Source organism: Lutzomyia longipalpis, chromosome 4 (assembly GCF_024334085.1).
Source record: "Lutzomyia longipalpis isolate SR_M1_2022 chromosome 4, ASM2433408v1".
Taxonomy (NCBI): domain Eukaryota; kingdom Metazoa; phylum Arthropoda; class Insecta; order Diptera; family Psychodidae; genus Lutzomyia; species Lutzomyia longipalpis.
In genome coordinates this window covers 9,101,003-9,125,964 of record NC_074710.1, presented here as the reverse complement: position 1 = coordinate 9,125,964, position 24,962 = coordinate 9,101,003, and the positions used below count along the sequence as shown (strand labels likewise).

The 24,962-nt window shown below is 33.1% G+C and overlaps 1 protein-coding gene across 3 annotated transcripts; it reads left to right on the top strand.

The window, feature by feature from the left end:
* The first annotated feature begins 115 nt into the window (after window positions 1-115).
* On the top strand, window positions 116-23,423 carry LOC129796100 (glycerol-3-phosphate acyltransferase 3). Of its 3 annotated transcripts, XM_055837822.1 has the most exons (7): window positions 418-801; window positions 10,863-11,159; window positions 11,235-11,480; window positions 11,662-11,898; window positions 14,056-14,289; window positions 21,577-21,833; window positions 21,906-23,423. In XM_055837822.1, the coding sequence occupies exons 1-7, from the start codon at window positions 649-651 to the stop codon at window positions 22,201-22,203; spliced, it is 1,722 nt and encodes a 573-aa protein (XP_055693797.1). In that variant the 5' UTR covers window positions 418-648; the 3' UTR covers window positions 22,204-23,423. The 3 variants fall into 3 exon arrangements, with proteins under 3 accessions (XP_055693799.1, XP_055693798.1, XP_055693797.1); XM_055837824.1 differs by lacking the exon at window positions 11,662-11,898 and having other exon boundaries at window positions 116-801; XM_055837823.1 differs by lacking the exon at window positions 14,056-14,289 and having other exon boundaries at window positions 237-801.
* Window positions 23,424-24,962: the final 1,539 nt, after the last annotated feature.

Genomic DNA, 24,962 nt, shown 5'->3' with positions numbered 1-24,962 from the left:
TTTGCTTTTTGCGCCGATTTTTTACACGGAAAGTGAGGTTATATAAAGAATTTTGCACGAAAAAGCATTTTCAGGCCTTCCTGAAGATGTTCAACGGACTTTGGAAGCTTATGTAAAAAACTTATGGTTAAATTCGGAGTATTCTTTTGCGAACTTTGCATGAATTTTTTCGGCGCGAATTCTGATTGATTTGAACCGGGATGACAATCAACGCGGCATCTCGCCTCCTAAGCATGACAAGCTCAATTTCACATGGAAATTCGGTGGAAAATGCAAGAAAATTGTGAAAAAATTTGCCGTTCAAGCGAGAAAGCTATAGTATTTGTGCGAGTGAGAGGGTAGACTTGAGACAGCAAGCGTAAAATAAGATTTTCATCAATGCAACAGCGCCAAAAGTTGCAGCGGAAATTTTTGTAACTTCAATGAGCAGCAGTTTGGTGTGTGAAAAAATGTCAGTTTCGCTGAAAATGTTGAAAGGACAGGTTTTTTATTATTTCTCATCCGCTAAAAAGTGAAGGAAATTGTGCGGTGCAGTGGGTTGAAGTGAAAAGGCGTGTGAGTTAGCTGTAAACGCCGAGGATTCGGATATAAGACACAAAAAAAAACAATTCGTGAGTGCTATAAAAGGCGTTGTACGAGGCCCCCAAAATGGCATTTTTCCAAGTTATCGCCGGAGTTACGTCCAGCCTCATGGTGACCCCCGTGCTGATGCTCATCCTCTGCATCATCTTCGTGGGATCCCTTGGAAAATCTTTCGGAATACGCCGCCTCTACGTTAACTTCCTCCTCAAGATATTCGAGGTAAGTCATGAAAAGAAACGAACGGGGAGTGATTGAGGGGGCGCTCTGTTGCTTTCGCTGAGAAAGGAAATTGTGCAAAAATATCCCACGCGCATTCCGGACAATGCGTTGGCTCTCTCAGCAGTCGCGTTGTTGCAACAAATTGGGCAATTTTTCTCTCTCTGTGTACGACGCAATTTGACGGTCATCCCAAACTCCCTTTTCTCGCGTGATCTTCCGTCCGTGTGAAGAAGACACTCCGGCACATGCTAGACAACCTCCCCCGCATGCTCCCCCCACCCACCCCTTCAAGGGGGAATAACTCATGCTGTTGCATAATAGCACTGGACCTTGGAAGTTTATTTTTTTGCTCATTGCAATCCACTTGGGCGAGACGAGCAGCTCCTCGCACTACCTACACAGTGTGGGCAGGGAAAGTCTCCGAAAGAGAGTCTCGCCAGCTGTAGTGTTTTGCCAACTTCCAAAGTCCAATCTTCATTCCACGGAGTTAATTAGCCAGCTATCCTCTCTCTCTCTCCAAACAGACAGGTGGATGCCTTTTTGTGGACTAATGCGCAGTAAATGAGAGATTTACTCGAAGAATAAAAAGAAAAATTTTTATTTGTTATTTTGCAAGAATAAAAGTTTCAGGAAGTTCCACAGTTCAGAAGATCTCTCTGTGATTCAACTGAAAATCATTCAGTAATCGCGCAGATTAAAGAGCTGTATTACGCATAATGAGTTGAGATTTATTTTAATTCAAGGAAAAGAAACATATTTTGATTTATACAGGGATGGGTGATTGATATGACTAACTTTTGATATCAAGAACTTATAGAACTCTCTAAAGGGAAAGGAAGAATATCTAATAGAACGAAGAAGAATGTTGACTTAGAACAAACTTTGAGACGTCTATTTTTTTTGTAGAAAATCTCTCCCCCTTTTGCTGTAAAAACGAATATTATTCTCCATCTAGGTTAGAATCTATTAGTTAATCGAGTTAATCTTTAATCAGGATATTCAATCCAAAATAATTTTTTTTAAAAACAATTTTATCACTTCTATCTCTTTATAATAATTTAGTTTCACTGCTACAAAATTTTTTATGGCCGTCATTTTGGTGATTTCTTTTAAATTAGGGAAACTAGGGGATGAGTTAGTCAATATTTATTCTATGTAAGCATTTTGAAGAAGAAATTAGGCAAAAATTTCGAAAACAAAACTTTTTAAATTATCTTCGAATTTAAAATAATTTGAAAAACCAAAATTAAAATAAGAAAAATTTGAAATAATATTTTTAAAAAATCGGTCAAACCGGTTTGGGGTTCTTACCAAGATACTATATAGAGTAAAGAGACTCATCAATTTATTAAAATTAAATCATTTTTCAGTAACTCAAATAATAAATCGTAATTTTCTGTATTTTTTTAAATAAAAAATGGGCAATATAAGAGCTATTTGAGAACTATAGCAAAGAGGGTTACATAAAAAAGAATGATTGAGTGAAGAAGCTGTAATGAAAATTGCAAGAAAAGTCGATAATTTTCTTATTTTGGTGACAAAATTCCAATTTTTAAATTTATTTATTGCTTAGCTGTTTTTTCAAATTTGCAGTTTTTTTAAAGTATTTAAAATTATTATATACCTATACAAATATTCATTATTTTGTCTAATAATTAACATAATTAACAATATTTATCCAAAACCGTAAAAAGTTTTAAATTTGATTTGCAAAAAAAAAAAAACAAAAATATTACAGAATTACGAAAAAAAACAAAAATAGTCAAGTTAGGATAATAATACTCGGAGTATCGGAATCATGTTTCACGTTCGTTTCTAAAGCATTTATAAAACATTGAATATTAAATTTTCTTTATTGATAATGATTTGTTTTGCAATGATGATAAATATTTGTTATTAAAAATCTTTTTTGATTACCTCTACCCCTATTTCCCTACATATTTTACCAATTACAACTAATTTGTCCTCGGATCTCCCCGAATTGCTTTTCTGTGAGGAAATTTTTATTGCAAAATCATTGAATTTATATATCTAAAAGTTTAAATTAAGTTCTACTAACTAAAATAAATATTTTTATCCATTTAATTTCTTGTTTAGTGTCTCTGCTATTATGATTAAAAAAAATATTAATAATTTTCATGTGTTCATTGGGTCAAAAAACTCGCGTAACGAAATGTGAAAGTTTTTCACTAGCAAAGTATTAAACAGGTATATTAGCTTGATGCAATTCCATCACCATTAGTCAACGCTCTTTCTCCCGTGTCCACCACTGTATTGGATTTCATCTTTGAGATTTGTTTTTTTTTTTCTTTTGAAGGAATTTTCCATTTATTGTGATGAAATCTTCGGCCCAATGCCAACATTTTTAATAAAAAGAAAATTAAGAAATTGAGTTTTTTTTCTTTCTTCAAATAAAAATTGTATTAAATTAATCAAAGTCAGGTGTGTTGCACAGGTTGCTTGTGTATTAGTTGAATAGACGCAATATCCCACCTAGTTGTTGCGGGGATTGCGTTTTAGTCGTTTGAGTTGGTATAAACAAGAAGAAAGTAAAAGGGCAGCATTGCTAACAGAAATGAACGATTGAAGTGATAATTTTTCTTTAAATGTAAAGTTTTGACGTAAAATAATAAAAACTTAGCATAAAAAATGAAAAAAGTTGGATAATAAAATTCTATTTAAAGTCCAAGTATCAGACTTTAATTAAACTAATTTATTTTCTTCCGAATAAAAAGCTTGTTTACACGTGTCAAAAACATTTATGAACTATTTAAAAAAAACTTTATTTACCACGCAAAGAAAAGGAGTCTACATATTTTTGTTTGTGTAATGACCTTATTAAAAAGAAAAGAAACAAAACTCTCTGAAAGGACAACAAAACATTGTTCTTGAGAATAGGTAGCTTTCTCATTCTCAATTGGGATTCAAATCGTCAAAAGAAACAGTAAAAGAAAATCAGTTTGAAAGTGCATAAAAACCACGCCCCCATTATAAATCATTTTCCCTTTATATGCATAAATCACAAGCAGCAATGCTTCTGTTGATCTTTTGAATTATTGATTGTTTTCAAGAAAGATTATTAATCAAGGCACAAAAGCATATGCTTTATGCATTTAAATGCATTTTCAGTTACAATGGGGGAGTGGCTTTTCCATTCTTCCAGCAAACTTTTTCAGTTTTTTTTCCCGCAGCTCATGTAAAATGAAAGTAGAAAGTATTTCTGAATTTTCTTACATTTTTTAACTGTGCAAATCGTCAAGAAAAAGATAAAAGTAAATAAACTCCTTTAAAAAATTATCAATCGATAAGGTATATAGTTGAGTTATGATTCATTTTCTGCAATTTTCCCATCTATCCAAAACAATAAACAATGTTTTAACAATAAAAGAAGTTCATTTTATTTTTACCCCAAACATTTTGCAATCTCAACAATATTTCTCATATTCTTGCAAAATTTTTTATTTATAAATCCAACCTACAATGAAAATTATTTTTCCATGTCAAATACTTATGTATTTATGAAACGACGAAATGGAAATATTTTGAGCAAAAAAAAATATTTTTTTTAAATAGGTAACTATAAATATTTCCACATGGAATTTATTAAAAAAAAAAAGAAAAATTGTTGCTGGCTCTGTCGAACTTGAAAAGAAAAACATTTTGAGGTCATTTCCATCATTTCCCATTCATTGTACATTATTCTTACAAGAAAACAATGTACAAATTTCACGGAAAAAATGTCCAAATGAGGGTATAAAAATAAACCTAGCAAAATTCTGATTGATTGATTGGCATGGTGATAAAATTTTTGGAGCGAAAAACAAGCTTGTTATTTTCTCAGGAAGCAAAAAAAAGCTCCGCATATTAATTCTGGAGGGCCACTTGATAAAATTTTCGCAATAGAATGAACGATAACGGGCGGTCAGTGTTAGTAAAAGCGCGTTTCTTTTACTTACTATAAATTTACTTTATTATGAAGATTCTCTGGGTGACCTCTCTTGTTGAAAAGAGGTTTAGGGTTCAAGGCCACGGTAACCCCGAAAAAAAATGGACAGAGTTTGCAAAATGACTGATAACTACAAGTATTATCTACTTTGTTTCCATCCCATCACACTAAGGAATATGTTGAAAATTATGAAAACAAATTCTATAAGTTTCTTAGTTAAGCTTACAATATAAATATGAAAAAAGTGCGATTAAACGTCAAAGCTAAAAGAACTGTCAAAAGTCGAAAAAAGTTAAGTTAATTGTTGGAACAGAAACGTCAAACGTTAGAATATACACCAAACCTTATTAAGGTATTGACAAACGATAGAAAAGAAATGTCAAGTATTAGAAAAGCAACTTAAAGTGCAGGAAAAAAACGTCAAACGTTGATAGAGGAATGTCAAACGATTGAAAAGAAACGTCAAACATAAAAAAATCATGTCACACGCAGGAGTTAAGAAATGTTCGTAAAACATGAAATAAAATAATATTTGAATTTGGCGCACACTCGAAGTGGTGAAATCCAGTGGTGAAAATAAAGAATGTGGAGAAAAAGGATTGATTTGGCGGCAAAAATGATAAATCGGATTTAGAAGGCAAGGTGTACGGATGCAAAGTGAAATTTTATCGCGTAAAATACGGAAATTTCACGAACAGAACGTTAAATGGCTTTAACGTTAAAGCCAACGGCAAACTTAACGGTTAATGATAAAATAAACGTCAAATGTTAGAAATACATTATATATGTATATACATACAAAATGCAAAGATAAATATATATAAACTGCAAAGATAAAAATTAAATATAGCATGGATGGAACAGTATAAAGCGAAAGAACGGTAAGTAAAACTTACGGGCTGTGATTCTTTCTTTGTCAGTGAAATGTGAAATTGACGGAAAATTGAGGATAGGCAAATTTTGAGGAAGGCTTTCTCGCGCACCGAATCACAGCCAACGCTCAGTCAGAAATTTTGTGAAAAGCCTTAATCGTGGGCGTTGGCTGTGATTCGGTACGCGAGAAAGCCTTCCTCAAAATTTGCCTATCCTCAATTTTCCGTCAATTTCACATTTCACTGACAAAGAAAGAATCACAGCCCGTAAGTTTTACTTACCGTTCTTTCGCTTTATACTGTTCCATCCATGCTATATTTAATTTTTATCTTTGCAGTTTATATATATTTATCTTTGCATTTTGTATGTATATACATATATAATGTATATATCTATGCATTTATATATATATTTTATTTTATTTTATTTTATATGTGTATATAAAACGCCCCGCTTCGCGGGGCGTTGGACTTATGCAACTCAAGATGACACGTAAACTTTAAAACGCGATATCTCCGGAACGGCTACATAGATTTTCTTCATTTTTGGCATGGTGATAGATACTATAGTCAACTATAACATATCAAAATATGAAGCAATTCTATAAAGCGGTGCTCGAGATATTCATCGAAAACTCATCGAAAATTTTGTTTTCGATTTTAGCGCCACTTGCGGTCATTTCTTGAACTTGCAATGTTCCGAGCAGTTGTAGGGCTCATTAATATCTTTCATTTGAGCCCGAGTTGATCAAAATCGGTCAAGCCGTTCTCGAGTTATGGTCGATTTTCGATGAAAAATTGTGGCGGCCATATTGGCTAAACGGCTTGACCGATTTTCGAAAATGAGGTATCGTTGGAAAGCTCTTGATGGCCCCTACAACATATCAAAATTTCAGCCCTCTAGCTATAATAGCGGCTGAGATATAGCGAAAACAAAATTTGACAGTTATTCAAAATGGCGGACGCGGGGGTGGGGGGTTGGATTTGACTTCATAATCGGATGTCTTCCACCCGATATATGAACTTTGCCGTTGACCGCAAGTCTCTATCTATTACCGTTCTCTTGTAATTTAGCGAAAGGTTCCGGACGGACGGCCGGACGGACGGACGGCCGGCCGGACCAATTTTTGGCGCATACGTTTTTTAGAATGTAGGGACCCTAATTCGTGCTCATCCCAAGTTTGAGCCCGATCTGACGACTTTGCATTTTAGAGTGTACACAGAAGCTGTGCTTCTTTTAAGAAAGAATCACAGCTAAAAACGGTAAATATTAAAACAGAAACATAATATACTTAAGAATAAACGTAGAGCGTTGAAAAATAAACGTCAATCGTTAGAAATGGAATGTCAAACATTAGAATAGCATAAATAGAAGCCTTAAATTCGATAACCACAACCTCTACCCCTAAAGTCATTATTCTGAATTCATTTTCAGTGTTCTTTAAGTAAATAAAATCATCCAAAAGATCTCCTATAGTCTTACGGTTGTTCCCATATTTAACGTTGGAGTCTTCCCCATATTAATGCTTTTCTTTGCCTTATCACGCAGTAAATTCGCGTGCAGCTTATTATGTAAAGAAAATACATTAAAATTACATTTATATACATACATTTGAATATTATCACTAATAGCAATAATATTCATCATTTCTACTCTTGTGCTGTATAAAGTTATAAAGAGAAAAAAAATGATTTTCAATAAAAATAAGTGATGTGTCGCATTTTCATTAAATCCACCATCATTGACATGAACCGTTGAGCTCTTGGAGGTGTTCAAAATATAAATCCCACACAATCGAAGTTGAGTTCCTTTACTGCATGATAAGATATCGCGTCGCGTTTGATAATTCGATTGGTTTATGGTTACAACTTTATCGTAGAAACAAGGTGGGAAATAAAAAAAAATGTCACTCTTTGTTGAATTTTTTCACGCAAATTTTATTTTGTGGAAAAAACGCGTGTCAAAGGTCAATCTGATAAGTTCGGAGAGCAAGAATTCCCCTGTTTCTATACAAAATTCTCTCTCCCGCACATTTAATCAGAGCAATTGCAATTATGTACTTTTCAACTCTTGCACCCAACAATCAGTTCAATCGAGAGGTTATCAAGTGTCTGAGGAAGCTGTTGACGAGGGCAGAAAAAATGTGATTTTCCTCGTAAAAAAAAATTAAAAATTCAACATCTCGCACGAGTCATACGATTTACTTTTAGCATGAGATACTCCAATCATTCTTGTCGTGTGCCTTTTATGTAATTGATAAAATATTCAAATGTTTAAAAGGGGAATTAAATAAAAAGCTTTTTTCTTCTTTACTTTGAGATAATTCAAATTCTTTAATTTAATTCTGATGATTCTGATATTCTACATGGAAAAAAGTCTCTCAACTTCGAGTGTCTATTGTTAGACTTTTTTCCTTCTATTTGACATACACGTTCTTCATTTTACACAGAATAATTTAATTAAAGAGCAATAAAATATTTTATACATCTAGTTGTTTTTTTTTTAATTAATATCATAATTAAACTTATCTAAAGACTAAACGCCAATTTTAGTTTAAAAAAAGGGGAATTTTTATTAGAAAAAACTTTTGTCTGTTTCAATAAAATTTGAAAATAAAAAGAAGCAATGGGTGTGTTTTTGCTTAAAAACAAAGATGAGTTTTTACAATGAATTTCATGAAAAAAGTTATTTAAAAAGCGTTTAAATAACTTTTTTAAATAAACAATTTAAACGCCAAATAAATGAATTAAGGTAATCGGTCCAATTCAGCGACTAAGAAATCTATATTTAAATGTTGGAGATTCGGTCAATTTACAAATGTTGTGGGAGTCAAATCGCGGGATCTGACCTTTATAACAGAAATGTAAAAAAGCCTTGACTAGATTTATATAAAATCATTAGAATTTTTTCAATATTAATTTTAAAAATAGTTCAAAGTGTTAAAAAATTAGAAAGTTATTATTATTATTATTTTATTTCCTTTAATTCGGGTTGCGTCTGCCGCCGTCTTACCACTGTAACCGAGTTATATAAATTGTCCATAATGTATTTGCAGGCCTGAGGAAGGAGAAATAAAGCTCCGAAACGTCGCAGAAGTAATAAAAGAGTATTTTCTAAAGGTCTATATTTAAATATAAATATGTAAAATTAAAATTAAATATGTAATTTAAATAGAAATATGTATTAAAAAAAATTCTTGGTCGCTGAATAGTACCGAATATTGTTAAATTTTAAACTGTTGAAAATGCGACAAAATTGTTGTTTGACCTGTGGTAGCTTGTGAATGGCTTCTCAATAGCTGTCACTTGAAACAGATTTTGTAAAAATCCAAAAACGAGGTTTTCGAACTATAAAGCAAAAACCAGTCGAACGCTATATTTTCCAAACTGCACGACCGATATTCTAATATAACCTATCGATGTAAATGTCTAGCTAAGCTATATAATATACTGTAATTTCAGCCTCATAGCTACAGTAAATGTATAAGTATATATTATACCAGAATGGCGCGAGTAACGGTCATTTTAAATAATAAATCGAAAGAATATCAAATATTTGTCATTTATCTTCAGACTTCTTTCTTTCGTACAATTTATTGTTTACTTAAAAATTAACTTTAGAAAAAGTTTATTGTATTCACAAAAAAAATGTACTGGTAAGCTGACCAAGCTTACGAGAGCTGTGTTTCTTTCAGTGTACCAATTTTGTGAGAGCAAACTAGAACGCGAATTCATTTAAATACGCGCAAAGTCGGGAAAAGTAGAAAAGTCATACCTTAAGAAATCTTTAGAAGGCCATATCTCGAGAACGGATCCATAGATTTTCATAAATTTTTTTTTGTTTGAAAGGTCTTGAAGTCAGCTATAACATATCGAAAAATGAAAAAAATTTATGTCGCCATTTTCGAAAAATTCGAGTTCGAAATTTTCGAAAACTTTGTTTTTGACTTTAGCGCCTCTTGCGGTCATTTCTCGAAGTTGCAATGTTCTAGACATTTGTAGGGTTTCTCGAAACCTTTCATTTGCGCTTGAGTTGATCAAGATCGGACTTGTAGAACCCGAGATATGACATGCCAACTTTGGAAGGCTATATCTCGAGAACGGATCCATAGATTTTCTTCATTTTTGGCATGAAGCTAGATAATATAGTCAGCTACAACATATCAAAAAATGAAAAAAATTTATGTCGCCGTTTTCGAGATATTCATCGATAACTCATCGAAAATTTTGTTTTTGATTTTTGGCCCCCTAACGGCCACTTTTGAAACTTCTGATGTTCTAGAGAGTTGTAGGGTTTGTTGAGAGCTTTCATTTGAGCCCGGGTTGATCAAAATCGGTCAAGCCGTTTTCGAGTTATGGTCGATTTTCGATGAAAAATTGTGGCAGCCATATTGACTAAACGGCTTGACCGATTTTCGAAAATGAGGTATCGTTGGAAAGGTCTTGATGGCCCCTACAACATATAAAAATTTCAGATTTTTAGCTATTACAGGGGCTGAGATATAGCGAAAACAAAATTTTGAGGTTATTCAAAATGGCGGACGGGGGGGTGGGGGGTAAAATTTCACATCATAATCGGATGTCTTCCAGTCGATATTTAAACTTTGCCGTTTACCGCAAGTCTCTATCTATTACCGTTCTCTTGCAATATAGCGATAGGTTCCGGCCGGACGGCCGGCCGGCCGGCCGGACGGACGGAAGGACGGCCGGCCGGAAAAATTTTTTTTTGGCGCATACGTTTTTTGGAATGTGGGGACCCTAATTCGTGCTCATCCCAAGTTTGAGCCCGATCTGACGACTTTCGATTTTGCTCGGTACACAAAAGCTGTGTCTGAAAGAAACACAGCTAAAACAATAAAATTTAGCCGTGACCATGATTTGAACCCAAGGTTTTTTGTATGAGAAACAAGGATTTTACCCATTGTGCTATGTCTTTATACGTTTTCGTTTTTCTACATCTTCCGTTGCCATTTTACAAAATAGGCAAATAATATTTCTCTTTAAAATCTTTTAAGAGCTTTATTCATTCCATATGCTTAAAAAAAAGAATACATAATGATAGAAACTTTAAATAAAAGCTAATACATCTCGGTTTAGGGCTCAATTATTATTTTTTGTTTCATAAAAAAGACTACAATCAAATCATCTACACTCACATTCAAGACTTTTCTTCTAACGTTTTTTGATCCCATTTTTTTGGTAATTAAATTTTTCTTATTTTTCGTCTTTTTTTTTACACATAGTATGGACGAGTTAACATTGAGACAGCTAAAAAGTCTCGATATCCCGAAGCAGATGACACAGAAACAGAGGGTACAACACAAGCCCAGACAACCATTACAACGGCAGATCACGCGGAAAAGGTGATTGCCAATGGGAATGGTTATTTGGGGAAGACCCCACAACAAAATGGTGGGAATCACCTCATTTCACGTGATCCCCTCATTTTGGCTCCTGATGCGGAGACAACAACAAAGAAGGAGCCAACAAGAAAAATTTCCAGCAGTGATGGTGAAACGTCTGATGAATTTACCGGAGAGGTGAGTTTTAGCTTTTTCTTTTGAATTAATTCGTAAACAGAGATAAACTCACGAGAGTATTCTTGATAAATTCAGGAGAACAATTTTGAATTTAATCTGGAAAATTGTCTGGACTATGTGAAAGCGGGTATGGAGGCTATAATTGAGGATGATGTAACATCGCGCTTTGAAGCGGAAGAACTGAAGAATTGGAATCTTCTAACACGAACAAATCGACATTACGAATTTATCTCATGGCGTCTAACAGTTATATGGATGTGTGGTTTCTTTGTAAGATACACCGTCCTTATGCCACTGAGAGTACTCATTTGTTTCCTTGGGGTGAGTTTTTTTTTTTAACAAAATATCCTTTCTTCCAAACATTGTGCAGTTTTACCCACAAATTTCTTCCCACATACAGCAAATTTATTTTTTCGTATTTTTATTTTTTTAATACAAAATAATTTATAATTTTATTTTGTTGCAAAAAGAGAATGGAAAGAATTTGATGTGATTTTGACAGGTTGCATGGGCAGTGGTATCATTTGCAATAATTGGATGTATACCAATGCGAGGGCTACGACGTCGTCTCAATGATGAGGCATTCAAAATTACATTCAGATTGATATCAAATTCAATATCAGCCGTCATTAGGTTCCACAATCCAGAATACAGGCCAAGAAATTGTGGTTTCTGCGTTGCTAATCACACATCACCAATTGATATATCAATTCTATCAACTGATTGCACTTATTCCCTGGTGAGGATTTATTTTTCACACAAAAAATTGAGATTATTTGGGAATACATTTTATGTGCGGGAGTGTTTTTCTTAAATTTTTAACGAGAATTATTTCACGTAAGAAGACTTTTTTCGGACCTTTTTTTAGAGACTTTAAAGTAATTCTACTTTTATGGATTTATTGGCTAAGAAAAGAAATATTTATTAAGAAAAATTAGAGGTATTGCATATACTTCAATTTATGAGATGATTAGTGCAGTGGATAAAGCACGTGCTCACTGTGATAAAGTTTATGGGTTCAACCCTAGTTTCAGCAGCATTTTTTTTTAAATCCTTTTTCTCTAAATATCTTTGTTTTAAGTATTAAATTTTGAATTTTAGATTCATTTTCGAAGGTATAGTTGGAATAGTCAAAGAAATTGTCTGAGAAATACAAGATTATTGGTTATATGTAGTATAGATGCCGTCTTATAGATGGCAGAAATTTTATTTAAATATTTAAAAAAAAAATAACGATCAATGTGTTTTACGTCAACTAAATCTTATTTCAGTGACGTTTCGATGTATGTAGTACATAACCTTCATCAGTATTAAAAAATTATGATAAGAAGTCCAACCTACCCTCAATAGTTGACTGAAGTTTGGAGATTATGCGATGAATAGTTTAGGAATAAAAAAATAAACAAATAAAAAAATAAACAAAAATAAATAAATAAATTTTGATGCCTCCAAAAATACGTTTTGCGTGTTGAGAAAAACTCATTTTCCGACATTTTTCTTTTATCGATTTTCCAATCTCACCGTCTTTTCCACGAGCTAGCTCAATGCAGAAAACGTTGCCAAGGTGTATTTTTCACTAACTTTTAATGATTTTTCTGCACAATTATTCGAATCAACACATGTCAAGTGGGGCTAATTTTGTCACCAATGTCAATCATATGGAACGTCAAAATATTGACATGTTTTCTAACCTTTTTGTCGCAAAATGTAGGGGTTGAGAAAATTCCAAAATTATGTGTTTTAGTGGATAGAAAAGTGAAATTCCTTGCCGTGGATGAACAAGTGAGAAGTTCGGTTAGTAGCTACAATTAATCTCTCAGGTGGAAAATCTTTGGAAATGTCGGAAAATTCCACCTACTTAATTACCCCCGCCGGTGACAATATTCGTCGACGGATTCTTAAAAAAGTCAAAAGTGGAAGGGTTCAGGAAAAGCTCGAAAACTGATATTTCCCGTGGAGATAGAGAAAAGCGGTCTGAGACAAAGTTGTAGGCAAGGAAATTTCCTATGAGAATGACTCATCGAGGAAAATTTCTTGCCCCGTGGGAGTCCTGCAGATAGCGATTTATCCAAATTGACACAAATAGCCCCGCCCTCCCCTACATATACAACAAAATGAGAATTTACAATTTAAATTGTATTTTACAATTACAATTGAGATTGACTTAACTACTTTTTTTATTTTCCACATTTTATTGAATTCTATAACGAATAAACAAATAATAAAAAGTTCTTAATACAAGCATTATTTATTTTAATATTCTGTAATCTTCTCTGATTTATCTATTTTAATATAAAAAGAATTAAAGGTCCAGAAAAAGTCTCTTCTTACGTGTTATAAAGAATATTTAAATGAGAATTTTTTTAAATAAATTTATTTAAGAATATAAAATTTAAATAATAAGATGGGGATTATATTTTTATTAATTTTTTTTTTACTGTAAGATTGTGTTGTGTTGTGATTTCTGTGTAATGCACACACACATCATTCGTTCACAAACAAATCATGCACACGAAAATGCTTTAAAAAGCACTTTTCCTAAAATTAGAGTATAGCACACCTGTTGAATTCCGTGATGTCAGTAAAAAAAGCCTCCTATCAAACTTTTTTCTACTACATACAAGTGAAAAGCTGCGCTGAGTGGATGGAGGAAGAGATTAACTTGTTGCCTAAAACATTCATAAAATTCTCAATTTCTCAAGATTTTCATTGAATTTTTCACATTAAATTCATTCAACATCCATTCTTCTCCCTTTTTACCATTTTTTTTTAAATATTTAAAAATGAATTAAAAATTAGACAAAAATATAAAAGAGAAAAAAAAAAGGAAAAATTTCCACATGGCGGGAAATTTTGAAAGATATTAAAGGAAAAGACTTAACAAAACAACCTACAGGTCTTGTGGCTGGTTATTTGTACAGCATTAGTGGGATCATTGCCAGATAATGAATTCAAAAGATGGACAGTACCACCAATTTTGAGGCATTGCTTCTCCATTCTGGCCAGTTCCGTATCACTGGTCGCTTCGTATCACAATGAAGAGAATCGACCACTAAATGGAATATGCGTTGCCAATCATACAACACCCGTCGATGCTCTTGTACTCATGCACGACAATTGTTACTCATTGGTGAGTTTTTTTTCAGCAAAATAAATAAATTTCTGGTTGCGCCACAAGCGGTATTTTGATTTTTTTTCGTAGAATTCTTATTGTAGTAGTAGTAAAGTAGATGCATTAGTTGCATATAAATTAATAATAATAAATGAATTGGCATGTATAGTTCAAAATTGAATGAATCTCCTTTTTTTGGTGTTTTGTAGATTTCATTTTTTGTTAATGTAAAAATTGAGTGGAAAAGAAATACAAAAAAATAATAATGAAGAGGAAAAGGTGGAGGTCAAATTACACACAACACACACACACACTGGGTCAAAAATATTTACATTGCAATTATTTATACATTAACGTTAACTTTTTTTTGTCATTAAAAAAAACCTTTTAATTTTTTAAATCAAGGTAAAGTCAAGAGATTTGCTGATTTTCTTTTACAAATTTTCTTTGAAGAATAATAAAATTTATTTTGACAATTTTTTCTAAAAATTAAATTGAAAAAAATTGAATGCAAATAAATTTTATTAATAAAGGAGTTTATTCATTTTTTATACAAGTAAACTCTTCATTTGAGAAAGAAAATCGAAATTCGCTTTTGCTTAGAATCATAAAATAATCACAATCGTTCAACTGGAAAAGATTGAAAAAAATTTGCCTAAAAATATAAAAAATGACGTCACAATTGCAATTTTTTGTCTTAATGAAATTCTTATTAATGCATGAAGCATCAAATTATCTCGTCAAAAATCAAGGGTAAAGCATTAGCATACGTGCTTCTTGCAAAGAGAAAAAAGTACAATTGTGACGTCATTTTTTACATTTTAAAGCAAATTTTTCTCAATTTTTTTCCAGTTGAACTCATCTTTGGTGATTTCTGAAATTTTCTTTTCTTCGGCTTTTAACAAGATTGCACGTATTCCAAGATTTTTCTTCGAATGAAGAATTAGGCCCATATAAAAGCGAATAAACTCCTTAAGTTTCTTTAATTAAAAAATAAATAAAAAACCATCTAATAAACTAGAAAAAATTCTAATTCTTTACAAAGAATCAATTTTCTTTAAGAATCCAATAAAAAAAAAGATTAAAATCTTTTTCTAAATAATTATTTTTAAGATATTTAATTGAATAGAAAATAAATAAATATTTTACAATAAAAACAAATCTCAAATTGGAAAAAAAAAACCAATCTAATATAATTTTAGCAAATTCATTTTCCAACAGCAAAGAAAATCTAAAAACTATTACAAAAAATACTTTTTTTGACACGATCTGATAAAGAAAGTCAATCATAACGCGTCCAGTTATTAAAGTTGGTATACCACAACGCGGATGGGTTAGTCTATGCGTTGTAATTTAATTTGTGAGCAGAATTAGTAGGCAAAGTTGATTTTTTTTTATGAAATTCATCAATATGAAAGATAAAAATGCTCATATCTGAAGTTCTATAAGACCTACAGACATTTCTTGACTAGTTCTGGAAAGGTATTGAATTAAGCTATAATCTGACATATATTTCGATACATTTCAAGGTCACCTCCAGAACACAAAATGGCGGATTTTTGTTCAACAAAAACAGTTTTTTGCACTTTTCGTCCTGAAGGAATATTTCTAGAGGTTTCTGCTGTTCCAGAAAGTTGTAGAGTTTTGCAAAACCTTTAATTTGATACCAAATTGAGCAAAATCGGACGGACCGTTCAAGAGATATGGCTCTTAGAACTTTTCAAATTCAAGAATTTTTCAAATGGTCATATCTTCTAAACGGCGACATAGATTTTCTTCATTTTCGGACTGGTGAAAGATATTGAGTCAGGCTACAACATATCTAAATTTAAAGGAAATCTATAACAGATGTTCGGAGATATGGCCCCTTAAAGTGAGGCAATTTTTGTTTTTGATTTTAGCACCTCTTGCGGCCATTTTTGGAACTTGAAATGTTCTAGATAGTTGTAGGGCTTCTCAATACCTTTCATTTGATACCAAAATGGTCCAAATCGGACAAGCCGTTCTTGAGTTATATCGAAAAAACACTTTTTGCTTTAGGCCGCCATATTTGCTAAACCGCTTGACCGATTTTCATGTATGATTTGTTGATGAAAACATCTCACTGAGCACTACAACATAATAAAATTTCAGACCTCTAGCTATAAGGGAAGTGCTTGACAGTAGTTCAAAATGGCGGACGGCGGCCATCTTGGATTTTGAAAATGCGAAAAAATGAAATTTTACACCCACATTTCTATAGAAAACTTCAAACCGGAAGTCTCTATCTGTTACCGTTCTCAAGCTATAAGGGAAAGTTTGGCGCACCGGCAGGCCGGCAGGCCGGCCGGCCGGATCAAAAATTTTCCACCACCATTTTTGGAATGTGGGTTGTCTGAAACATGCTCATACCAAGTTTGAGCCCGATCTGAGGTGGTCAGTTTTTCCGACGATTACAATACTTGGTATGCCACGATTGTGGTATACCAACTAATATAAAAAAAAAACCTTTCATAAATAAATAATAAATTTTCTTTAAAAAAATATATTTTCCTTGCAATTTATATTGCAAGAAAAAAAGCTCTTGGCCAAAAAAAAATATCGCGAAAAGTATTGCATGGAAAGGAGCTTAATAAGCTCTCTGCTCAATCACCTTCCATGCGTCTCAATTGTCGATCAAGATCACGATGTGGTGACCTTCGATCGCAAATGATCTCACAAGCCTTTTAATGAGTTTTAATACAAGCATCGGGTGACGCCGCAATAGCTTGCAAAATTTATTTATGCGCATATTAGATAAAGAAAAATTTGCCTTCAGGGGCCCACTCTGAGACTCTTGTAAAAAAAAGTTTTTCCACCAATTTTAGCGATAAAAATAGAAATGTGACAAAGAAGTAATTTCTTTTCCATTATAAAACCAAAAATATTAATTTTAACGTTTAGAGGAGATTAATTTTCAGTGATGATTTATGGTGCTATGCAGGAAAAGAATGTCAAGAGAAAATGATCATGACATTTTTTCCTGACATTTTTTTGTCATTCCCTCTCACTCCCACTAATGTATTTCTGTATCTTTCGTCTTTCTCTGACGCATGCTTCCGACATTTTCATCATTCTTTTCTGTGCACTCAACATGTTTTTCATTTCGTATTATTTTCTCAGTATTTGGGGATATTTTTCCATGGAAAAGTGAAAATGGGCTTTCCTGAAGTGTTCTCAGTGCCAGGAAAACAGTGGAAAATGGAAATTTACGGTCATTTAGCGGCCAAATATGTGAAAATGCGCGAAGTGAAAAATCAAAACATTCTTTCCCTGACCAATTTTTACGGGATTCTTTTCTAGATTTTGACCACACAAATCACTTCTTGCGGGCTTTTTGTATCTTCCTACAGGTCATCTGCATAGGGAAGGTCGGCCTGGGGTCAGGGAAATGCTTCCTGGGTGGTGGAATCCCACCTGAACGCGAAAAATTGGTCCGGGAGTGAATGTTTTGCTGTCAAACTTCACTGTTTTCACTTATTTGGCCGATAAATACCCACGATTTTCCACTTTTCACACTTTCACAGGCACTTAGAACACTTCCACAAGTCGCTTTTCACTTTTCCCGAGCTAAAATATCACAATTTACAGAGAAAATTGCAGAAAACTATGAAACGTGTTAACTTCGCAAGAGCTTGAAAAAGAATGTCGCAGGAAGATGTTTTTTTCTGACATTCGTTTTCCAGCTCTTGTGAAGTCAACGTGTTTGTTAGTTTTCTGCAATTTTCTCAGTAAATTGTGATATTTTATCTCGGGAAAAGTGAAAAACGGCTTGTGGAAGTGTTCTTAGTGTATCTGAAAGTGTGAAAAGTGGAAAATCACGGGTATTTATCGGCAAAATATGTGAAAACAGTGAAGTTCGACAGCAAAACATTCACTCCCGGACCAGTTTTTCCGTGTTCAGGAGTTTCTTGTACGATCCAGGAGACAATTCATTGACCCCACACAGACCTTCCGTGTTGCAGATGACCTGTGGGAAGGTCCAAAAAACCTGCAGGAAGTGATTTGTGTCGTGAAAATACAGAAAAATATCCCGTAAAAATTGGTCAGGGAAAGAATGTTTTGATTTTTCACTTCGCACATTTTCACATATTTGGCCGATAAATGACCGTAAATTTCCATTTTTCACTGTTTTCCTGGCACTGTGGGCTCTTTAGCTAAGCATTTTCCACTTTTCTTTGGGGAAAATACCCCCAAATGTTGAGAAAATTCAAGGAAATAAAAACATGTTGTGCGCAAGAAAAAAAGCATGCCATGAAAAAAAAATGTCGTCAACATGCGTGGGAGAAAGACGAAAGATAGGAAAATACATTAGTGGGAGTGAGATGGAATGAAAAAAAATGTCAGGAAAAAATGTCATGATCATTCTTTCTTGACATTCTTTTCCTGCATAGCACCATTAATACTTTTTTTTTCTTTAATTGCAAATCAAACTTTTACTTTTCTTCTTTAACGCTCAACTAATTTTTTTTCAACAGTTTTTTTTTCTTTAATAATTTACAACGACAACAAATAAATTAAACATTTCTTAATTTCAGTTGGAATGTTGGATATTTTTGCGATGATTTTTCACACAGTTATAATATCTCCCCTGCAAAGGGTATTTTTTTAAACTTATTTTCTCTATTTTAAAATAAAACATTCATTCATTTCAACGACATTTTTCTTCACATTGCAAAATATTCTCTCTATCGCAATCATTTAATTTATCTTTTTTTGTACAAAAAATCTATAAAAATCATTCATAAAACAAAATTTTTCATGATTTTCTGAATCATTTTTAATAAACAAACTCTCACAACATTTTTTGGGGCGAGGACCTTCTTCACCACACAACTTCCAACCAATTTCCGTTCTATATTCTATTCTATTGTCTTATTCTTCTTTTACTTTTTCTTTTCTTGCATGCAATGTTGTTGTGTTTGGTGTGCTTGTTTGCGTAATTTGTTTATACTAATGCTTAATGAGGGGTTCCACAGGTGGTTGACTGTCTCTCTCTTTTTTTTTAAATGACTTTCAAAGGAAATGATTTTGTGCGAAAGAAGGGGAAAACAATGTAAATGCGTGGTTATCACGTGAAAAACATCTTTAAATTGCAATGTATTCGTTGATAAACTGATTGGGTAATTTTAATTATCTATTTATGAAAGATTCCTTTGTAATGTGGTGGGCAATATGTAGGGAAAACGTGACAAAAATTTAAAATAGGAATTTATTTTTAGAATTAAAAAAATGGATTTTCTTGACTTGCAATTTACTAAGAAATTTTCTTTATTTCTGTAAGAACAAAATTGTGTTGTTTTAAAAATAAACAAAATATTTAAGAACGTCTAGTCAATACACAATGTTTGCCATAAAATAATGAATATTATAGTAGTAGTAGTAGGTAAATGTTTATTCATCTCATTGCAAGGTGGTATAAAAGGCAATTTTTTCTCTGATTTGCTTTACAATTATGCAAAGAAAGTAATAGCTAGAAGAGAGACGCTCTCTTTGCGGTTCTGCTCTAATGTATGCAACGTGCTTTGAGAGAGAAGAAGGCTAGCTCTTGCTATAGAGCTGTATGCCGTGGTTTGATTAATTTATATATTTTTTAGGAAAAGTAAATTGAATAATGTTTTAGAATATTATTATTAAATTAATTAAAAAAGAAATACAAAATAGTGGAGGGAGAAAAAATCAGAAAATAAAAGAGAGAAAAAAAATAGATAAAATAGGCAGCGTAACAAGGTTGATCAAGCATCCGAGCATTAGACAATAGAAAAGTGAGAGACATAGTGGATAAATTACGAATTAGAAATTCGACAGCTGGAAGTTGTCGAGAAGCAGTAACATCAATGGAAGCGGAACTCAATAGTGGCTGGAAGCTGAAGAATTTAGTTGTAGAGTGTCAACAGGAACTATGAGGTAATAGCAGTTGCAGAGGAATTTTTTGTCAGCTAGGGATAGTAGCGTTTGACAAAGGAAACAGTTGAGAAGGACGCTACACAATGAATAGGTCGAGCTATCGAAAGGAGATCATAAGTAGTAAAGCAGGACCGCCAAATCTTTCCATTTTTTGTGGAAATCGAAAAGAAGAGATGTTTGATGCTCAGCGGTATGCTTCCGCTCAAAGAGGGGACTGTTCGGAAAACTTATGAAATAAAATAATATTTGAATTTGGCGCGCAATCGAAGTGGTGAATTCGTGTGGTGAAAATAGAGAATGTAGGGAAAAAAGAATGATTTGGCGGCAAAAATGACAGATCGGTTTTGGAAGGCAAGGAATACGGATGCAAACGTGCCTGCTCCGTAATAAAGTGTAATTTATCGCGTATAATTCGGGGAATTTCGCGAACAGCAGAAAAAAAGCAAGCGAGGCTGAGCACAAAAGTTAAACTTCGAATTAAAAATTCGATTATTGTTATAAATTACAAATGACGAGCCTACAGGTTAGACCTAAGTAATATTAAAATGCTAAGCTTACAGAATTCATCAAAACAGTCGTTTATAGCAAATGAGGGCGCGCTGGTTGTTAATTTTATAGCAAATTGAGTCCGACCTTAAAAATCTTACAAATTCTATTTTTTTTAATGATTCAAGAATTACTTAATTAAAAGAAAATTAAAGGTGTAAATTTTATGGTATGTTCCAAAACTACCATAAAATGTTATTGCGCATAATAATATAAAAATAAAAGAATTCGTTCAAGATTAGTTTAGGAAAATACTCTTTTCTAATTTCCATTTTTCATTGGTTTGTTTGCTTTATGGCAAAATAAAACTTTTATGGCATCTAGTCAAGACAAAAACCTTAAAATTTATTTATTTAATTTTCAAATATTATTTAAATACTCATTAAATTCGTTTTTATTTTATTTCTTGTTTTATTATTACTGTTTTGTTCATAATTCGTAAACCTTAGGTGTCAATTGATTTATAAAAAATTAGTCTATGTTCAGTAAAGACCACTTATCGCGGAAATATTTCTTATTTAGAAGAAAAATCATTAAGAATAGCCACATAGCTTCAACGTTATTTCTTTTACAAAATCATTTCCTTTAAGTCTATAACAGGGTGATTGTTCTAACTTAAACTGAATGTTATCTTTAGGGGAAACTGGGGCTAATAAAATCAACCGGAGAGTGCTCAAAATATTTTATTTTTCCAAGGAAGTAGATAAAGTTTCGTCTTAATTGAATATTTTGAGTTATTTCTTCAATTTTGTCTGATTTTGTTAGCCTCAGTCCTTAAAAATTGAATTTTCTTCTTGAAAATTAATACTTTCTTGTGGCGGGTGGGATTTGTAGATTGGGCAACGACATGGGGGCTTTTTGGGCGTTCTTCAGCGTGCCCTGGCTCGTGCATCGCCACATATTTGGTTTGAACGTGCCGAGGCGAAGGATCGTTTAGCTGTGGCCCAGCGTCTACGGCAACACGTGTCAAATCCCCGAAACCCACCGATTCTTATCTTCCCAGAGGGCACGTGCATCAATAATACGTCGGTGATGCAATTCAAAAAGGGGAGCTTTGAAGTTGGGGGCGTTATCTATCCAGTTGCCATTAAGTATGGAATTTTTTCTTGGGCTCATTACAGGCATGAAAAAACCAATTCTTTATTTATTGAATAAATTTGTAGGTACGATGCACGTTTTGGCGATGCCTTTTGGAATAGTTCGAGATATTCAATGATGCAATATCTCTACATGATGATGACCTCGTGGGCCATTGTGTGCGATGTTTGGTATTTGCCGCCAATGTTCCGGCAAGAGGGTGAATCTGCGATTGATTTTGCAAATCGCGTCAAAAGTGTAATTGCAAAGCAGGGTGGCCTCGTGGATCTCATGTGGGATGGCCAATTGAAGCGTATGAAGCCAAAGAAGGAATGGCGGCAAAAGCAACAAGAAGAATTCACAAAGAGACTCAAAGGCGAATAAGGAGACACAAATCCACATTAAAAAAAAAAGATTTTTCAACAAAAAGGACATCCCTCTACCAACACAAACATCAACAATTTTTTTAAAAGAAACAAACAAGAAAAAAAAGAAGCTATCTGTTTTTATTCCCTCTAGGATGGAAATTTAAATCAGACCAGCAATTTGTGTTAAGGGTGTGTGGATTGAGAAAGAGTTTAACCCCCCAAAGACCCCAAGAAAAAACAATAAAAGGAACAAAAAAAAAGCTAGAACGCCATGGGGGTTGAGGCTCTTTCAAAAGAAGTAATAATGTGATAATTAGCCTATTTTTTCTTCTTCTTCAGTGTCTTTAGCCAACAATTTTTTTTCATTAATATTATCCTTAATTTTCTTTTCCACTATTTGTACGACAAATTGTCTTATTTTGCTGGCAAAACTTACATAAAAAAATTACCTACTATCATAATAGATAAAACAAAAATAGTAGAGAATATTCTTTCTCTTGTATTTGCTTATATACCAGGGAGACTCCATGCGGGGGCGTTACAATTTTTGCATGAGACAATGTCTGAGTGTGACGAAAAGCTTTCATTTTGAATGATTTATAAATTCAATTTAATTAATAAATAATTTAGAAAAATTAATTTCCTAGTAAAATATTCTTTTTCAGAAAGAAAAAAGAAACTAAAAAATATATTTTTAAGCTTTTCTTGCTTGTTGAATTTTCAAATACAAAATACTTTGCATTTTTGCGTCAAAAACTTATTCTTTCCGCGTTCAAAGTCTCCCTGTTATGGGAAAAAAATAAAGCATAAATCAACATAATAAGGATTTATATAAATATATTCAAGAAATACATTGTGAAAAAAAATGAAAGAAATGTATTCCGAAATATACACAAAATAAAAAGCTAGTCATGGCGGTTTCAGCTGCTCATCACACAAAAACCACATAAATAAAAAAAATGATTAAGAATAAAAAATAATTTTGCATTCCATTTTGTGTCTAGAACAGAACTAATAAACTTTTTTTTTTTCTTATGTGTGAGAGAAAAAATATAAAAATGAATTAATTTAACAACAAATTTAAGTTTAAAATAGAGTAGATTTTTTATACTCACGCCCCAAATAGATTTTTTTTCGTATATTTACCATTTTACGATTAATTTAGCGCCAGAAATGTGTGAAAAAAATAATAAATTAAGTTGTAAATAAATTTGGAGAGAATATTTTGGTGAGAAATGTTTTTTTTATTTCCTTGTTTTTTTTTTTTTTTAAGTTAACCCATCCCGGACCATCTGACAGCTTCAAGACGTCTGACATTGATAATTCTTATTTTATACAGTACGAAATTAACACTCGGAGGACCAGGCAATTTTCACTTACGCGGAGGATGAAATTGGACAGAATGACCAACGGTTTTTTTTTCAAACATTTCAAGGAAAATATGGAAGATTGCATTTGCAAAATAACTATGCGTGCATATTTTATTCAATTAATGGGGGGATTTATTGCGCTTCGCGCAAATTTTGAATAAAAAAATATTATAATGGAAGATTGAAATCGATAGACAATCTAAAATATTGGTTTTTATGGGTGCGCTGAAACCACTTATCAATCTCAAAAGAAAACAATTTATGGAGGCTACCTGAAGGGTTTTTTTTAGATTAATCCTTGTATTTGCTTATTTTAAGTATTGAATTTTCCGGAGTTTTTATGTAAAAAAAAAAGTAAACAACACTTTGACATTTGTGCAAAAGAGTATTTCGACGTGCCCGAAGATTATGAACCATATTCCTATCTTTTAACACAGGAGTATGGTTCATAATCTTCGGGCGCGTCGATTTTTTTCGAAAAAAAAACTGTTGGTCACGGTGACCATTTTCATCCTCCGCGTATATTTTCGACTTTGACCTTAATTATCTTTTAAAAAACAAAATATTTTCCGGATTTTCTTTAGCCTAACTTAAAGTAATTCAAATTCCCTACACATAGACGTGGTACTTATCACGATAGGTTCAATACATTTTAATCTATGACGATTTAAAAACTCGAAATGGACACGGTGTCCACATAAATCCTCTAAAGGCTCCAACAGATGGACGAGAAATTCCTCGTGCGGTGCGGCGCGGCGAGGTTTTCGGCCAATCAGAAGCGAGAGATGGCTCACACACTCTCACCGCACCGTGCGAGAACGTTTTTCGGCCAATCCGAAGCGACGATGGGTCACGAAATCCTCGCCGTACCGCACCGCACGAGAAATTTCTCGTCCATCTGTTGGAGCCTTAAGTGTTAATTACGCGATTGTATTTTTTGACATTTACCCGACTGACCTGCTTAATTCAAAGAAAAAATGTCAGACATTTTTTTTTAAATCTGTAGGAAGAAATAATTCTTTTTTTAAAACTTAGATTTAGATAAGATTTTATTCAGATGCATTGAAATTTATACAAAAAAAAACATAAATGACCAAACATTCTAACCTCAAACTATGACCTTCAATTTTCTTTAACCTGCTGGCCGCCAAGACCTTGGAGCTTCCTTAGAGCGCCAAGGTGGGGTCGTTGAACGACCCCAAGAAGGAAGTCGATTTTCTCATAAACTATAAAACCGGGAACTGTCGGGTCACTACCTTTAGACTCCTTATATAGTCCTCTTGCCCCTTGCACCACAAATTCGCCACCCGGAAACACGCAGATGAAGATATTAGGGAAAAACATTTTTCACTCATTTTTCACACTTTCTTCGTGAGAAATTTGCCACGAAGTTGACCGCAACTGC